This window comes from Bos indicus x Bos taurus, chromosome 3 (assembly GCF_003369695.1).
Source record: "Bos indicus x Bos taurus breed Angus x Brahman F1 hybrid chromosome 3, Bos_hybrid_MaternalHap_v2.0, whole genome shotgun sequence".
Classification (NCBI taxonomy): domain Eukaryota; kingdom Metazoa; phylum Chordata; class Mammalia; order Artiodactyla; family Bovidae; genus Bos; species Bos indicus x Bos taurus.
The window spans coordinates 106,819,934-106,837,814 of record NC_040078.1 but is presented as its reverse complement, the minus strand read 5'-3'; the positions used below and the strand labels follow the sequence as shown (position 1 = coordinate 106,837,814).

Here is a 17,881-nt window from a genome sequence, read left to right as displayed (position 1 = left end):
GGTTGACTTATATATTGCATCACATTATTTAAAGCATAATGACACTAGTGGAGAGGTAGCAAGTTGTAGGGCAAGAAGCATTGCCCTGAGTCAGAAAACCTGATTGCAAGTCTGGGCTCTATTGCTTATCAGCTGGGTGACCTCAGGGAAAAACAAATTCACAGTTTTAAGCCCTGAGGCATCTGTCCTATAAATTCAGGATTATGATGTCTGCTCTGCCTCCTCAAGAATGATTGATTGTGAGAACAACAGAAAAACTAATGAAGATCTATAAAAACATTTTATAAGCCCTAAAGCCTGTGTAAACATGAGGTGACAGAATAATATGTTTACAGCTGATTCTAAGACAGCAAGATTTCTAGTCTCGATTTTGGAGGTAACTCCAGTTTATGCCCTCAGGTGTTAGACAAAGAGCTAAAGGATTTGTCCACGGTGGTGAGCCAGGAATTGGAGTGTGTGGATCAGATTATCATCAGCCAGCCTCAGGAAGTCCCAGCTCAACTGCTGAAGGCGCTAGAAAAAGATGCCAAGAATCTTCAAAAGTCCCTCAGCTCTGTGAGTGACACCTGGGGTTCCAGACTGCTCCACCTCCAGAGTGCCTTGGAAGTACAGAAGGTAGCTTCTTGTTTTTATTTACAAAGGCTCACAGAGTCTGGGCAGGCTTGGAGAGTTTTATCATCTAACTTGCCATTTATTTCTTAGACTAGAGTGTTAAATCAGTATGAACAGCTAGAAGGCAGACTTCAAGATCTGAGAGCCTGGGTTGGCGATACCCATGTTATTCTGAACAGCAAGGAATATGACAGTGAAACAGATGCTGGCAGCCTGAATCACTGCCTCCAACGGTGTGAGGTGAGTGCACCACCAGCTCTCAAGCATGTTTTATTTGCCCTTTTGTGTTGTATTAATTTCATGTCTCTGCTAGGCAGTATCTGTACTTGCCTTTCTTAGAAAGTGTGACTTCCCATTTGAGAAATAAAAGGTCTTTGCAAATTTTTCCTGTAAAGGGCCAGATAGTAAATATTTTAGGTCTTGCAGGTGACCTGTTTCTGTGGCAGTTGTTCATCTCTGCTGTAGAAACATGAAAGCAGCCATACACAGCATATAAACAAATGGTTGTAGACATGTTGCAGTAAAACTTTATTTACAAAACCAGATGACAGGCAGGTCTGGCTTGGGGAGTGTAGATGAACAACCCCTCATCTTGAGAGGTGGTTTTCTTCTTGTTAAACTCCAAGTTAATTGATTCTTTTTTGTAAGTCAGTGAGAGAAAAAGTTAAAGATTCTGAGATGTATTTGAGCTGAGGATTCTCCTGCCCCCAACACTGTTGTTTCTTTTGAATTACATTTAAGATAATATCAGATAATGCTCACGTTGGTTTATCCACCCTCTGCTATAGGTATTCCTTTCAAATTCTCTCTGAAGTCAGAGCAGAAGTAGAGATGTTCCCTCCTATTCCAGCCTCTTCCTTTTCCCCAGTCTTAGGAGGTACAGACCTAAATGTTGTCTGTGGTCAGGTTTCCCTTGTATGCATCCTTGCCCCTCTTTATCTTGCAAGAGTTGACTTGCCTTCTTCTTTTGCACCCTTTAATCTAAATACACCGGTGGAGGAATGAGTAGCAGACTTTGTTCACTGACAAGAGTTTTGAAAGAAGCAAGGGTGAGAAAAATTCCTATGACATAGTATGAAATATAAGAACACAGAGCACCCCCTATATTGGTGTCCTTGCCTGGTTATGAATTACATGAATTCCATTATGGGAAGAGAGCCAGTCTAAGCCTCATTTTCCTAGTGAGTTTCCCGAATCCATGTATTCACAGACAAGGAAGTGTAGTCATATGATAAATATGCAAGTAGTTCTGCAAGCCCGCTTTGCAGGGTTGCTGACTGCTCCCAATTTCAAAGTGATAGACGCACAGATATCTTACTTGTTTTTATGGTTTTTTAATTGCACCCAGTATAACGTGGGTAGTGATTACTAAAAGTTTGTGGGAATATTGCATGCTTTTTAATTGTCTAAAAGCAGATAAATTCTAGTGTTTAGGCAGTTTTTTACTGCTTTATCTGACTGTAATCCTTTACAGTTTTAAAATGTATAAAATGTTCAACATTTTTGTACAGTTTTAAATGTATAATATGTATAACTATTTAAAAGTCAAACTTTAGTGAGCCACTAAGAAATTGAATATTTCTCATTTCTGGTTTACCAGTATCTCAGGGCTAGACAAACACAAATAGTTATTTGCACCTAATAAAGTACAATTAGATCTATCTCAGACCAAAAATTCATGCTATACTTTCCAAAGTATAGCATTTTTTCACAGATACTTGGGATTAGCAGTGCTATAATTCTGTTAATATAAATAATGGAAAGTGTAGTGCATTTAGAAATCAGTGGTTGATTTAATTTATTGTTCCTTTAATTATAGTTAAAGGAAACCTAGCTATAATATGTGAGGACTCTGGAGAGGCCAGAAGTGAGAGAGACTTCCATTGTGGGTTGGCCCTAGAAATAATCAGTGTTGCTTTTAAAAATACAGGAAATTAACCTCTGTTTGATTATGTTGATTCTTTGATTAGAACCACCAGTTTCTGCTTCTGTAGAGAATTGGAAGTTTCTTTCCTCTTTTCTTCCTTTCCTCATCTCCCTTAGGACTTGAAACAGCCCATGGCTGAGAGGAAATCCCAACTGGATGCACTTGCCTTTGATATTCAGTTCTTGATCTCCGAGCACGCCCAGGACTTGTCTCCTCAGCAGAACCGGCAGATGCTGAGGCTTCTGAATGAAGTGCAGAGGTCGTTCCAGGACCTTGTAGAAGAGACTACAGCTCAGGGGAATGCCTTGCGGGACCGTCTTCAACAGATGGAGCAGGCTGCCCAGGTCAAGGTCAGACTGAACCAGCGGCTGGGCTCAGTTGGTCCCTGGGATGTCCTCTGTCTTTGGGTTTTCTGGCCAGACTCCATCTGTCATGGTTCCAGGAGCCTGCGTTTACCAATTTTGATTGGTCCAGGCCAGTTTGGTTCTGGTCCTGGAGACAGCTGTTGTGACTGTCTTTCTTGCTGTGTTTTTGGTTTTATGTATGCGTGTGAGAGAATATGTGTGTTTACGTGTGTATGCATGTGCAAGGTCTTTTCTTCTTAGTTAGACTTTACTGTAACTGTGTCTCATTGCCTCTGACTTTCAAATGAGAATTTTATCCCCAGCCTGTATTTCCCCTACTCTCCTTCAGTATTCTTTTGAGGGCTGTTAGGAGCAGTTAGATACTCTGAGCTCTTGAGAAGAACAGTCCTGAAGTTAGTTTTATACTGGGGCTTTTCAGATGATAACAGTAAGATTCCTTGACCACCTTCAGACAGCTGACAAAAAGATTTTTATCAGAATCATATGAATTCTTTAGCACCTTTGAAAATTATTATTTTCTGGCACCTTTCTTCACACTATTGTGTCTAGTGCTTATTCAGCTGTGGAAAACTGTGTGTAGAAGCACTGTTGATAAACTGCAGGAAGCCAGGATAATCATCTCCCCACCTTCTATCACAAGCCTCTTCTTGTAGAACTCAGCATAATTGCATGGTAACATCATAACCTTAGAATACCAAGAATGATGCTTATGCCATTCTTCTGGATGAATAATAAATTGAAATTCACCAGGATAGTATTAGAATTGTTATCACCAGTAAAACTGTCTCAGTGTCTCTTTTATTAAATACTGTGCATAGTAGAATTGAGCTTTTGAGTCAGGCTTAAAGGGTATTTAGTGAAGTCTGTATGTCCCTTGTTACTGCTTAGTTGTTTCAACTGTATTAAAATTGAAGTAAGATAGTAATGAAATATGATAGGTTACCTCTACATCTGGAAATTTGCAGTGTCCTCACTTGGATTTTATACAGCTTGGTGTAGCTTATGGATAATTAATGTAATAGCAAAGGTCTGGGCCACCTTAAGATACAGCCCACATCCAGAGTAGGCCCCTGAGCTGCAGAAGATGGTCCAGTTGCATGTGAACATTCTCTTTAAGCGTGTAATTAATTCCACGACATTTATTAACCTTGTTATTGTCAGAAATGCTCTCCTTCTCTCTATATTTGCCCTGAATGCATGTGTTTGTCTATGTGTTAACTTGTTTGCTTTGCTTTTTTCAGATTCAGTCTGCACCCATCCTAACCCATGAAGATCCTGTTTTACAGCTGAAGAGCTCTTAGGAGTTCTCTTCCAGAGCCTTTCTATTTGTCCTAAAGCGGGGGAGAGAGGGCCAATTTGGGCACCTGTTTGTAAGTGCAGGTGACTCCAAATGCCATCAGAAGGTAGAAACTGGTGGAAAATGGTCTTAGAAGGATGATCAGGAGAACACATCATGCTCAATTGCTCAGTCAGGTGCTTTGGTGTCATGTGACTGAGAGGTCTGGAAAAGGATCAGGCACAGAAGCAAATCCCTGCTCCCCTCAGGCCGGCTTTTCTCTTGGCTATTGGTGTAGACCCCTGAAGAACAGAGCCCATTGCTATTCTTGGCCACTTCCCTTCTTCTCAAAATAGCCAAGCCCCTCACGCCTGGCAAGTAATCATTCCATTTAATGGGTGTCTGCATTCGTGAGACATTTGATTTATATAAAGTCAGATTAATTATTAAGAAGCTCAATTAGCTTATAAATTATCCAGTTTCTTGATTTTTCCTCCTAGTCCAGTCCTTCTAATTTTCCATATTATGACTTCATATGTAGTGTATCATCCAGTTCCTGTAGAAGTGATCAGAACCTATCATTTATTATCATATGCAGTATCATCTATGGATTTTAAGCATCTAACCTCTTTCTTCTCCATTTGCATGGATAATAAGCAGTCTGGCAAAGGAACTTCCAAACCAAAACCTCAGAGCATTCTCACCTGAAATCACTCCTAATTGTAATTCAGGCCATAGATCTAGACCAATAGACTGTCCAAATGAGGGGAACTTTCTGAATATGATTTCTGTGCCTTTTCCTGCTCTAGTCTCCCACCAACTTTTCCATCCTTGTGATATAACCTTCCTGTTTTACATTTCAGGGAGTTATCTTATATTTATAAAATGAGAATCATTAATTATCTCTTGGCCCCTTTGCATTTTAATTAGACCCTGCAGAAACAACAAAATACCTGTCACCAGAAACTGGAGGATCTTTGCAGCTGGGTGGGACAGGCAGAAAGAGCATTGGCTGGCCATCAGGGTAGAGCCACCCAGCAGGATCTCTCTGCTTTGCAGAAGAACCAAAGTGACCTGAAGGTCAGTAAGAGTTAACTCACTTTTTTCATTCCTTCAGCAGGTAGTTAGAAAGGCTTGCTATGTGCCAGGCCTAGTGCCAGCAACATAATGGTTAAATATCCCTGCTCTCATGAAGCTTATAGTGTCGTGGAAGAGACAGACTTTACACAGATAATCACAAAAATGAGCATATAATGTATTCACTATTATATCTATAAAGGAAACATTACATAAGAACATATAACAGACGCAATCTTGACTTATATTTCAGAAGATTCCTTTAAAGAAGTGTCACTTAAACTGAGAATCGAAGGATACATAGGGGTTGATGCATGAAGGGGTGGGAGGAGGAAGAAGACGCGCCAGGCAGATGCCTGCACATCCGTCTAAGGTGGAATTGCAATCAAGCACATACTTAAGAATTGGAAAAAAGCTAGTTTGACTGTACTGCAAAGAACAAAAGGAAGATTAGTGAACGATAAGCCTGAGGAGGAGGCAGGACCCAGATCACGCTGGGTCTTGTAGGCTACATGAGGGTTCAGCAGTGATAACCAAGAGACTTACAAAGGACCAGCCAGGTCTCAACACTGTTAGAGTCCCATTGTCAGCTCTGCTTTACAGAAGAATGATCTCTTTAAGGATAAGTCATTGCAAAACAAAAATCGTATTTGTGGGCATTTTCCTTTTATATCTTCACTAAATATCTTCTTAGAAATTTAAATTTTTCTTAAAAAATTAAATATTTTTAGAAGCTTCTTAATTAAAAAGCATTGAAAATTTTATTATCTGCATTGGTTTAGGCATAAACCTGAGCAAATTATAGTCAGGGACATATGTCCATTGCAGATAATGTCATTCTAGTCATTCCATCTTCATGCTGTTGAGAGGTCTTAGAAGTGCTAAAGTTGAAGCTTCTGCTATCCTGTTTTTGTGTGTTAAGGATTTACAGGATGACATTCAGAATCACGCTACCTCATTTGCCAGTGTTGTCAAAGACACTGAAGGGTTCCTGGAAGAGAACCAGACTAAATTGAGTCCCGATGAGCTGACAGCTCTCCAGGAGAAACTTCATCAGGCTAAGGAGCAGTATGAAGCTCTCCAGGAAAGGACAAAGCTGGCCCAGAAGGAGCTGGAGGAAGTGGTAACCTCAGCCTTACAGCAGGAGACTGAAAAGGTAACCAGACTGCTATGATGCTTGGTATTTTTCAAAAAACATTTGGTACCTACACAAATAAAAGCTGATGGCCTTCAAGAGAGCATAGGATTGAGGAAAAGGGCTCATTCAGGAGCTGATTTATGAGTTGATATTTATTTTTATAAGAAACATTCTGAAGGACTTTAAGTCAGGAATAGTTGATTAAAAGTTCATATTCCAAATCACCATCACCATCATCATCATCTTTGGGGAAAAAGCACAGGGCATATTTTTAACATGAATCTAGACTAGTGATCCGGAGAAGGCAATGGCACCCCACTCCAGTACTCTTGCCTGGAAAACCCCATGGACGGAGGAGCCTGGTAGGCTGCAGTCCATGGGGTCGCTAAGTTGGACACGACTGAGCAACTTCACTTTCCCTTTTCACTTTCATGCATTGGAGAAGGAAATGGCAACCCACTCCAGTGTTCTTGCCTGGAGAATCCCAGGGACGGGGGAGCCTGGTGGGCTGCAGTCCATGGGGTCGCACAGAGTTGGACACGACTGAAGCGACTTAGCAGCAGCAGCAGCAGCAGCAGCCTGGTGATCCAAGGGTGCTAATGAAGACACCTGGGCAGTCTTAATGGGCTTCAAGTTCTCCTCAAGCTGCCATTACCGTTTCAGTGGGAAATCATGGCACTGGGATAAACTAAACAGAAGGTGAAATCTCATGGTCTTCTGCACCCCACTGGCAAACTGAATTAGAGTTCTTTGTCTGGCTGTGAACTTGTACACTAATGAGGGCGGTAGAGAATGTGGAAAAGAGAAGTGCGTTACCTGAAGATGAATTCTGAAATACATGTACATATCACTTAGCATAACCTGTTTTATTAATAAAATACTGAAGATTCAGAAAATAGAATTTGAGAGGCAAGTTTCAGAATTCAGTGCTCTGCTTGGCAGAGGAAAAGGATGGGAATGGTCTGTGATTTCTTTAAGGACAAGGTGCCAGGTAATTGAGTGTAATTGTGCTATTTTTTTTATCCTACCAAGCTAGTGTATAACTTCTGCATACCTAGCAAGGATTCTGTAAAACCTGGAGGGTTGCCAGGACAAAATCACCACTTAATAGAGCCTTTTCAAATCCTGGGATTCGAATCCTTTGTTAAAAGTGATGAGATATAGATCAAATTTAGGGATCATTTTAAGTGATTATTTTTCAACAGAGTTAGAAAGAAGATGCTTGTTTTTCTTTGTGGGTGCAAAGACTGTTTATACCCAGCCTTAAAGTTTCTCTCTCTCTCTTTTTTTTGACCTAAACATCTTTCCCTTTACTTAACCTTTGGTCATATGGTAGCTGAGTATTTAAGGCCTTCTCACTAGACTCCCCCTGTGGCTTTCAGAGTAAAGCAGCAAAGGAACTGGCAGAGAACAGGAGGAAGATCGATGCTCTCTTGGACTGGGTGACCTCAGTGGGATCATCGGAAGGACAAATGGAGCAGCTCTCAGGCAACCTGGAGAAAGGAGCCTTGGATACCACTGATGGTCACGCTGGGCTGAATGAAGCCCCAGAGAAGCTGGACAAGCAGTGTGAGAAGTTGAAGGTGAGCACGTTAGCTTGTTCTCACAATGCTGGGTGAATCTGTCCTGCCCTAAGTCCAGTGAGAACTTCTCAGTTCATATCTCTGATTTCTCAGCAGCCTTAACACCCTTGACCACTCCCCTGGAAATAGTTCCCCCCTTGTTTCCATAGCACTGTCTTCCCTGATAATTCTCCCTTTCCTCTGGCCAGCTTCTGAAACACACTGATGCACTTCCAAGTTGTAGCCTAGGTCTCATCTTAATCATTTAGAATATACTTTCCTTAGGTAATCTCATCCACCCATGACACTTCACTTCCTGTTACTAGTGATCTCCATGTATTTATTTGTCTTGAGCCTGAATGCCTGTCTTGAGTATATAAATCCTTCTCTCTGCAGCTTGGAACCACAAGCACCTCAACCTGAGAAATGGACCTCCTGTTTTCTAAAGTACCTCTCCCCCAAATGTTCTTCCTAAATTCCCACTGACTTGCCCGACTAAAATATCACCCTAGATTCCTTCCCCTCCCTCCCTCTCCCACTTTGAATCAGTCATCAAATCCCGTGCTTCTTGTATCTCTCAAAGACATCACACTTTTTATCTCCATCGAGGTATTATTACAGTTCAGACTACTGTCAGCTTTCCCTTGTGTTACAGTAGCTTCTGTTGGTTTCCTTGCCTCTTGACTTTTACCCTCAAGTCCATTCCCACACTACTAAGTGAGCTTTCTTTTTTTTTTTTTTAGTGAGCTTTCTTAAATGCTGTCTTTCTGCTTAACTCTTTTAATGGTTCCCTGATCCTCTCAAGAAATCATTTCTTACTTTTCTCTACCCATTTATTCCTTTAGCAATTATCGAGAACCCACTGTATGACAGGCATTGGAGATAAACCAGTAAGCCAACCAGATCCATCACCTCCAAGATATTAACTGGCATATGCAGGCATATTATAGTGCATGACGAAAAGACTATTATATATTTAGGGAACTTAGAAAACACATGGGTCCCATGTGTTAGTAGTGACACCTTTATAGCAAATAAAATTGGCTTAGCTGGAATGCTTCTGTTGAACAGCCTGTGTGGGCCATTGCCTTACTTTGTATTCATAGAATTTCTGCCTCTTGCAACCTATTTCCTGCGCTTGGCAGATCCGCTGCAGTGTGTACCCTAAAGCCGTGGCAGTCTTAGCACAGAGCAGAAATGGTGCTGCTGTCACAGGGGCTCCCTGATCCTGCCTGCTGGCAGCTCCATCCTAGCTGGGAAGGGAGCCACCTTACCTTGGGTGGATGAGCGTGGGGACATCTTGTGGTACACAGACAAGCTGTAGTGCTGCCCCTCCTTCTCTTTCAGCCAGATACATTTGTCACCCCAGCTTCCCTGAGATGGCATCAGAAGCTGAAGCCATCAGGTTGCCACTGTCCTTCTCTAGGGAGATGCATTCAAGGTACAGATAGTCAAGAACACTTCCTAAGCACCCACTGTCTTCTGTTAGCCTCGGCAAGAACATTTTAGGAACAAAACAAAGCAGCCACAACTGTCCTCAAAGAACCTATGTTCCCTTTCTTAAATAGAAGGGTCCACGCGCCCACACGTAAACAGAGCACACACAAGTGCAGACTCCCTGTACCGTCTGTACCACGCAGAAGGGCAGTTTATGCTTACTAATACGCAAATTGCTTATCTGAGAAACTAGTTTCCCAAGATATTTTCTAGTAGGAACACTCTTCAAGGATATGTGAGTGACATGTTTCACAGCTTAGCATTTGCAGATGACCTGTTTTATGCTGTCACATGTATGACTTGTGAAGACTGTTCACTCCTTCCATCAGTGTGGGTAGTTTTGTTGGCCACTTGTACCGTCTCTTTGACCTGGGGTAGTTTAGGGAAGAGACTCCAGTTCTAGTCACAGTTTGTCCCATGATTATCTACATGGCCTCTGTTAAGACATACAACACCTTTTTGGCACTCACTCATCCCCTCTTTGATACGGGAATTATATGGTCCACCTGCACTATAGATGGTGGCGCAAGTCAGATGAGATAACACGCGATAGCTGTCAGATCCTAGGGAAATCCGTTCACCTGGGATTAGCATATGGCATAATACCTAGCAATTCAGAGAGACTGGTGATATCTGAGCAGCTGGAAAAGTGGCCTATTGAGATCTCTCCCTACTTCCGGCTGTAGACATAACCAAGTCATTGTGGTATCCCTACTGATAGTCCTTTGTTTGGGGGGATTTTTTTTGCCAGGCTCGTCACCAAGAATTGCTGTCTCAGCAGCAGAATTTCATCCTGGCTACGCAGTCAGCCCAGGCCTTCCTGGACCAGCACGGCCACAGCCTCACACCCGAGGAGCAACAGCTGCTGCAAGAGAAGCTCGGAGAGCTGAAGGAGCAGTATGCGACTTCCCTGGCCCAGTCGGAGGCAGAACTGAAGCAGGTGCAAACACTGCGGGACGAGCTGCAGAAGTTTCTGCAGGACCATCGGGAGTTTGAGAACTGGCTGGAGCGATCTGAGAAAGAGCTGGAGAGCATGCATCAGGGAGGCAGCAGCCCCGAGGCCCTTCCCGCCCTGCTGAAGCGGCAGGGGAGCTTCTCGGAGGATGTCATTTCCCACAAAGGAGACCTGCGGTTTGTGACGATCTCAGGACAGAAGGTCTTGGACACAGGAAACAGCCTCGATGATGGCAGGGAAGCGTCAGCAACCGGAACCTTAGTGAAGGCCAAGCTGAAAGACGCAACAGAAAGATACAGCACTCTCCATGCAGAGGTACGGGCAAGGCATCTGGCGGCCCCCTGGTGCAGCAGTCCTGGCAGCCCTCACACAGCCGTGGGTGGTTTCTGCAGCTTACAGTAAGAACCTCAGGACACAGTGAGCAAGTGGACTTGCAGAACATCTTTATGAGCCTCTGGGGAAAAAAAAAACGTGGAAGCCCAGGGGCTTATGCTTGACCTGAGCTAGGGGTATGTCTCACTCCAGTGGTGAAGGTGGGAGTGATCGCCTCCCTGTATTTTGACCAGCAGGCGTTGACTCCCAAGAGACAGAGCACAGGGAAACTTAAACCAAATATATAGTCTTCATTCCTGGACACAACATTTAGGGTAAAGCTTCATCTTCCGCCCTATCAAAGAACTTCCTTTAGCTCCTAAGATACAGAATCCACTTAGTTCTTTTTACCTGTCTTATGTTTTTGCCAACATCTTCAATGCTCCCAAAGGGAAAATGTTTTGTACCTTTGAGCCCCACCTTTGCCTGCAGCTTGATGTGTATTTCATCGGTAGCCTGTCATACAACTCACTGTGTCTTCCCCGGTATATAGTAAAGTTGGGGTGGATAGTATGGGTCAAACAATCAGGACCCACTTGTAGAAAATGGTTGCTCCCGTCTACCTGGGAGGCTCACCTGTCCTTACCTGCAGTCACAGTCAGGTCCCTGGAGCACAGGCAGGCCTCTTTGGACTTGCCTGGGAGGCTGCTGCCCCTGGCCTGACCTGCTTTGGTCTGCTTTCCCTTCTTTCTCTGGCACAGTGTACACGCCTGGGCACTCACCTGAACATGCTGCTAGGCCAGTATCAGCAGTTTCAGAGCAGCGCTGACAGCCTGCAGGCCTGGATGAAAGCTTGCGAGGCCAGTGTGAAGAAGCTCCTCTCAGACACGGTTGCCTCTGACCCGGGGGTCCTGCAACAGCAGTTTGCAACCACAAAGGTGAGCCAGGGCACGGGCTCTTGTTCCCCACAGCTCAGAGCACCCCCAAAGCAAAGCAAGTGCTTGCAGAGGTGAAAGGCAGGGGTCGGGATGCCTTGGACAATATCTGATTCCTGAACACTATATTCTGACATCTGTGGCTGTGGATAAACAGAATTATTCTACATAGCTGCCCAGTAGCTCTTGATCCCTAGAAACCAGCTTTGATTACTTCACTCTAATGGTTTTCTTTTGTCCTTTTTCATGGACAAGCAGCAGTTGCAGGAGGAATTGGCTGAGCACCAAGTACCTGTAGAAAAACTCCAAAAAGTAGCTCATGACCTCATGGAAATTGAAGGGGAGCCAGCCCCCGACCGCAAGCATGTTCAAGAAACTACAGGTATGAAATGGCCAGAGCGCTCCCCTACCACCAAGGGTTCCCCTCTGTTCTGTGGTATCTCACACCGTTGTGTACAAGCATCTGTGCTGCTGGTGAGGAGCTGCGGATCCAAGCACAAAGAGCTAACCCTCTAATGAACTTGAATCTCACACCATAGGAGGCCTTCGTGGCCTGGCTTCACCCCTTTTTCCGCAGACACTCGCCTTCCTACCACACCCGACTTCCTTCCTTTCCCAAATGAGCTAGTCATTTCCTCGTTGCTTTCCTCCTGAAGTTTGTCCTGTTTCTCAGCTGCTAACATTTATCACGGAGAAGGCGATGGCACCCCACTCCAGTACTCTTGCCTGGAAAATCCCGTGGACGGGTGCTTACTGTGCATGATGAAATCTTGCTCCTGCTTCTAGATGTAACCAGGAAGTTTCTTCCTTGGTAAACTCCTGTCACCACCCCGACCCCCACCCCCAAGAAGTAAAAGATAAATAACTTTTCCTTCTGGCTTCTCTAGTACAGTACTCCTAGTACCAATATAGCACTTGTGATTTTATTTTTATGGTTAATTGATATGCCTTCCACTACCTACACTCTCTTTTAGAGTTTTAAGGTTTGTGGAAGGCAGGGACTTTATCATAATAATCTTTAGTCCTCAGCACTGAGCACAATTTTTGGCACTTAGTAGGTGCTAAATATACAATGCTTATTGAGTTTGGTTCAAATAGTGATGTATTTCAGCTTATTCTGTTTGCCTTGATGTCCATTGTTATAATAACTAACATGTACAATTTAAATACATTTTTTAAAAAGTGCAACAGAAAAGTTGTCTCCACTTTTTCTTGTCATGGCCTTGATTTTCCAGATTCCATACTCAGCCATTTCCAACACCTCTCCAGCAGCCTGGCGGAGCGCTCTGCTCTGCTGCAGAAGGCAATTGCCCAGTCTCAGAGTGTCCAGGAAAGCCTGGACAGCTTGTTGCAGTCCATCAGAGAAGTGGAAAATAACCTGGAAGAGGAGCAGGTGGTGTCGCTGTCATCAGGAGTCGTCCAGGAGGCCCTGGCCACTAACATGGTGAGACTCATGCCCCAGGAGTCAGCAGAGAGGGTATATTTGCCACCTACCATAGTGGCATCGTTTTGGAAAAGTATCAGGAAAAGAATGTATTTCCATGAGTATTCTAATAGACTTAGAGATGATGGCTAATCAATGCAAAGGTATGTCCGCTCAATTTCCAAACCATTGGTAAACTTGAGGGAGAGTGGTAATAGCAAAGTCATCGGTGGCCTGGGGTGGAGAAGAAAGGGTATCGATGATGTTCTGAAGGTTCAGTTGCAGTCCTTCAAGCCTATTTGAGGAGGTGAGCATGTGGTTACTAGAAGTTTATTAGTCTGTGGCTCAGATGTCCCAGAATAAGTGAGCCAGGAGCTGACAGATATGCTCTTGATGACAGAAATTGAAGCAGGACATTGCTCGGCAGAAGAGCAGCTTGGAGGCCACCCGTGATATGGTGACCCAATTCATGGAGACAGCAGACAGCACCACGGCCGCTGTGCTGCAGGGCAAACTGGCTGAGGTGAGCCAGCGCTTCGAACAGCTCTGTCTACAGCAGCAAGAAAAGGAGAGCTCCCTAAAGAAGCTTCTGCCCCAGGCAGAGATGTTTGAACATCTCTCTGAGAAGCTGCAGCAATTCATGGAAAACAAAAGTCGGCTGCTGGCCTCTGGGAATCAGCCAGATCAGGATATTGCACATTTCTTCCAACAGATTCAGGTGAGACTTTATCTGCCAGATTGGTGGAATAAAGGGGAAGGAAGGGCAAGGAAAAACAAATGTTTACTAAGCACATGTTAGTCAGTATACTGGAAACTTGACCTGTACTGTCTAAAAGAATTCTCACAGCTATCCTGTAAACTTCATATTGTTTGTTCAGTTTTAAAAAACACAGCCTAGCTTTATTTTTCACTCATAGCATGTGTTCAGCCCAGATCAGCAGGGATACTTAGCTCACCATAATCATTCAGTCTTTCAAGTTGATGGAAACTTCATCCTGACATATGTTTTCATGATTACTACTGCAAGGGGAAGATCAGATCAGATCAGTCGCTCAGTCGTGTCCAACTCTTTGTGACCCCATGAATCGCAGCACGCCAGGCCTCCCTGTCCATCACCATCTCCCGGAGTTCACTGAGACTCACGTCCATCGAGTCGGTGATGCCATCCAGCCATCTCATCCTCTGTCATCCCCTTCTCCTCCTGCCCCCAATCCCTCCCAGCATCAGAGTCTTTTCCAATGAGTCAACTCTTCGAATGAGGTGGCCAAAGTACTGGAGTTTCAGAGCACATACCATATCCATTTACATTTTATTAGTCAAAGCAAGTTTCACACGATCATACCTGACTTTCAAAGTGGGTAGAGAAGTGTAATCCTACCATACAGCTAGTAGGCAGAGCTGAAAATACTACCTTCCACAGATACAGATGTGTATCTAGGAGTAGAATTGCTGGATCACAGTATATGCCTGCACTTAATTTGATCAAGTAGTGGCTAACTTGAGCTCCAGAATGGCTGCAGCTGCCCACCTACCACCTGTACTACCTTAGCGTTGCCATATGTCCGCATCACTACCTTGGGTTTATCCAGCTATGTAACCTTTTCCATACTGTACTGTGAACTCATTGTTTTGTTTGGTTTGCTCTCCTCACTTTTTGCTTTTTGTTTTGAAAATTTTTCAATTTCTAGAAAAGTAAAAGGAATAGTACAATAAACACTTGCATACTTTTCATCTCGATCTACCAATTGCTGTTTTCTTTCTCTTTATAAATGTATAAAAGAGTGTCACTATGGGGTCCCATACTCATTATCATTATTGTTCTTTTTTATATTCAAGCAATTTCCCATTTTTGGTCAATGAGAGCCCCTTTAGGCTGTCTCCTGGTATCTTTCTGACATGTCCCCACCAGTATATTAGTACTGTCTTACTTTCTGGCACAGTGTGTATGGTCACCTTGTAATTTCCCTGTCCCATACCTGAAATCACCTATTTCTCCAAGGAAGCCTGTTTTTACTGGAGAATTATATTTAGACATCAAAATCCAGATACTGCATGAGCCACCAGGATGCCAATGCTTCTAGGTCCTTTCAGTGGGTAGGATTAGGAAATCTTTCTCTCTCTCTCTCTTTTTTTGTGATCTATTTTTATTTTATTTTTAATTTTTTAATTGAAATATAGTTGATTTACAACGTTGTGCCAGTCTCGGCTACACAGCAGAGAGACTTGGTTATAGACGTTCTCTTTTTAATATCTATTACGGCTTATCACAGGATATGGAATCTAGTTCCCTGCGCTGTACAGTGGGGCCTTGTTGCCTGTCCATTCTACATGTGATAATTTGCATCTGCTAATCCCAGGCTCCCAGGCCTTCCCTCCCCCACCCCACGTCCCCTTGGCAACCACAAGTCTGTGCTCTGTGTCTGTGAGTCTTTTCTGTTTTGTAGGTAAGTTCATTTGTGCCGTACTTTCTCACAGTTGTCTTTTGTCTTTCCTTAGGATGTTTTTTGCTCATGTAAAATTTTTTGTTAAATTTTTACACAGTAGATTTTATCCGTTTTTTTTAATTGAAATAATATAGTTGACATACAGTATTATGTTAGTTTCAAGTGTTCAACATAGTGGCTCAACATTTCAATACAGTATGAAATGATTACCATGATAGGGCTAGTAAACATCTGTCCCCGCTCAGAGTTATTGCAGTGTCATCGACCATATTCCTTATGCTATATGTTATATCCCTGTGATTTAAATTTATTTTATTACTAGAAGTTTACGCCTCTTAATTCTCTTCACCTGTTTCTGCCATTCTCCCACCCTTCTTCCCTCTAACAACCACCTGTTTGTATTTATGAATCTGTTTTCATTTTTGTTTGTTCCCTTGTTTTGTTTTTGAGATTTCACATATAAATGAGATCAACAGTATTTGTCTTTCTCCATCCGCTTTATTTCCTTTAGCATCATACACTCTAGAGATATCCATGTTGTCACAAGTGGCAAGATTTCATGCTTTGTGGCTGAGTAACATTCCTCTGAGTGTGTTTGTGTGTGTGTATCACATCTTCTTTATCCGTGTATATTCTGGGCTTTCTGTAGTGTTCCGTTGATGTATATGTCTTTGTGTGTGTGTGCGCCAGTGCCATAGTGTTTTGATGACTTTGTAGTATAGTTGTAGTAACTTTATAGGATAGTTTGAGACTAGAGGTATCACTCTTTCATTGAAGATGTATTTTTAGTCATAGTTTGAAAGCCTTTTGCCATATTCAGGTTATGATGAACTGTACCTCCATGGTTTCTTTTTTTCTCCTCTCTTTTTAAAATTCTAATACTTTAACAATTCAAGTTTATTCTGAAATATATATGAAGTATGAATTCAAGTTTATGTTTTCCCAAATTTCTATCTAGTTGTTCCCCATGTCATTTATTTGAAAAATCTGTATTTACCCCAGTAATTTGAGAATCTGTCTTTATCATATACAAAATGTCAAATGTATTTCACTGGTCTTTCTGTTAACATTCTAGAGGATTTATGGTATGTTTTACTATCTGGTAAGGCTGATCTCCCCCATGTTTTTCTTTTTTAGGATTTTTCATAGCTATAATTGTACGTTTATTTTTCCATGTGAACACTTGGATCAACTTTATCAGTCTTAGAGGAAAATGTCGGTCACATTTTATTCGGGTCACATTACTTCACTTATTCACAGCATGTGTGTGCATACGTACACACATACACATACACATGTCTTTACGGACATTTTTCCATTTTTACAGGTCGGCTTTCATGTCATTCAGACATGTTTTAAAGTTTTATTTGTAAAGGTTCTGTACATTTCTTATTAGTTGATTCCTAAAATTGTACCTTTTATGCTGCTATTGTGTTATTCTTGATTTTAATATGTTGAGTTTATATTCTTCTCCCTTCTTGGATTACTTCACTTTTCACTCTGGTTATATTGTTGATTCTCTGAGATTTTACAAATATACTTTCATGTAATCTGCAAATATAGTTTTATCTCTTCTTTTCAAATGATTATGCCACAAAATGTGTTTTCTTACCCAATTGCATTGGCCAATATCTTCAATACAGTGTTAAATAACAGTAAAGAGTTTATTTACCTGTTTTAAAGAATAGACAGACTATGAAAGCTTAGAGAAGTTTAATAGCTTAAGATCATAGACTAGTAAGCGACACAGCCATGATTGAATTTCACATCTTTTCTACACCAGACACTTATATTCTTTTTATTCTGTCATGCTGCCTCTGGATTCTTCAAAGATTTGTTTAAAGGAGACGAGGCTTCTCTCTGATTTCCAGCCGCTCTCAAGTGGATTGGAGAAATCCTACATATTTTATGTTTTGATCTAGCAGTCAACACAGTGAAATGCTCAATTCTTGTTCCCTCTTTTTCTTTTCTTCAATGTTTTTATTTTTGACTGTCCTAGGGCTTCACTGCGGCGTGTGGGCTTTCTCTAGTGGCAGCAAGTGAGGGCTACTCTCTAGTTGCGGTGCATGGGTTTCTCACTGTGCCGTCTTCTCTTGTTGAGAGCATGGGCCCTAGGGTGCACGGGCTCAGTAGTTGCAATTGTCAAGGGCTCTAGAGCACAGGCTCAGTAGTTGTGGCACATGGGCTTAGTTGCCCTTGGGCATGTGGAATCTTCCCAAATCAGGGATCAAACCCATGCCTCCTGCATTGGCAAGTGATTCCCAGCCACTGGACCACCAGGGAAGTCCTTGTTCCCTCTTTTTCTACAGATTAGAGAGAATGTATCCCAGCTTTAATCTAGATACCTTTCATTCTTTT

The 17,881-nt window shown here is 42.5% G+C and overlaps 1 protein-coding gene across 31 annotated transcripts in view; it reads left to right on the top strand.

Moving 5' to 3' along the window:
- The window catches only part of MACF1 (microtubule-actin crosslinking factor 1), a 340,530-nt gene that overhangs the window by 222,526 nt on the left and 100,123 nt on the right, over positions 1 to 17,881 (top strand). For 28 of the 31 annotated variants that reach the window (XM_027537746.1, XM_027537756.1, XM_027537747.1 and 25 more), the window contains 11 exons: positions 400 to 615; positions 703 to 852; positions 2,656 to 2,889; positions 5,111 to 5,260; positions 6,180 to 6,413; positions 7,778 to 7,978; positions 10,206 to 10,724; positions 11,483 to 11,659; positions 11,915 to 12,038; positions 12,892 to 13,100; positions 13,480 to 13,797. In XM_027537746.1, coding sequence (XP_027393547.1) covers positions 400 to 615; positions 703 to 852; positions 2,656 to 2,889; positions 5,111 to 5,260; positions 6,180 to 6,413; positions 7,778 to 7,978; positions 10,206 to 10,724; positions 11,483 to 11,659; positions 11,915 to 12,038; positions 12,892 to 13,100; positions 13,480 to 13,797 — 2,532 coding nt within the window. The remainder of the gene's footprint in view (positions 1 to 399; positions 616 to 702; positions 853 to 2,655; positions 2,890 to 5,110; positions 5,261 to 6,179; positions 6,414 to 7,777; positions 7,979 to 10,205; positions 10,725 to 11,482; positions 11,660 to 11,914; positions 12,039 to 12,891; positions 13,101 to 13,479; positions 13,798 to 17,881) is intronic. The other 3 variants (XM_027537753.1, XM_027537754.1, XM_027537755.1) reach the window with 1 other exon arrangement.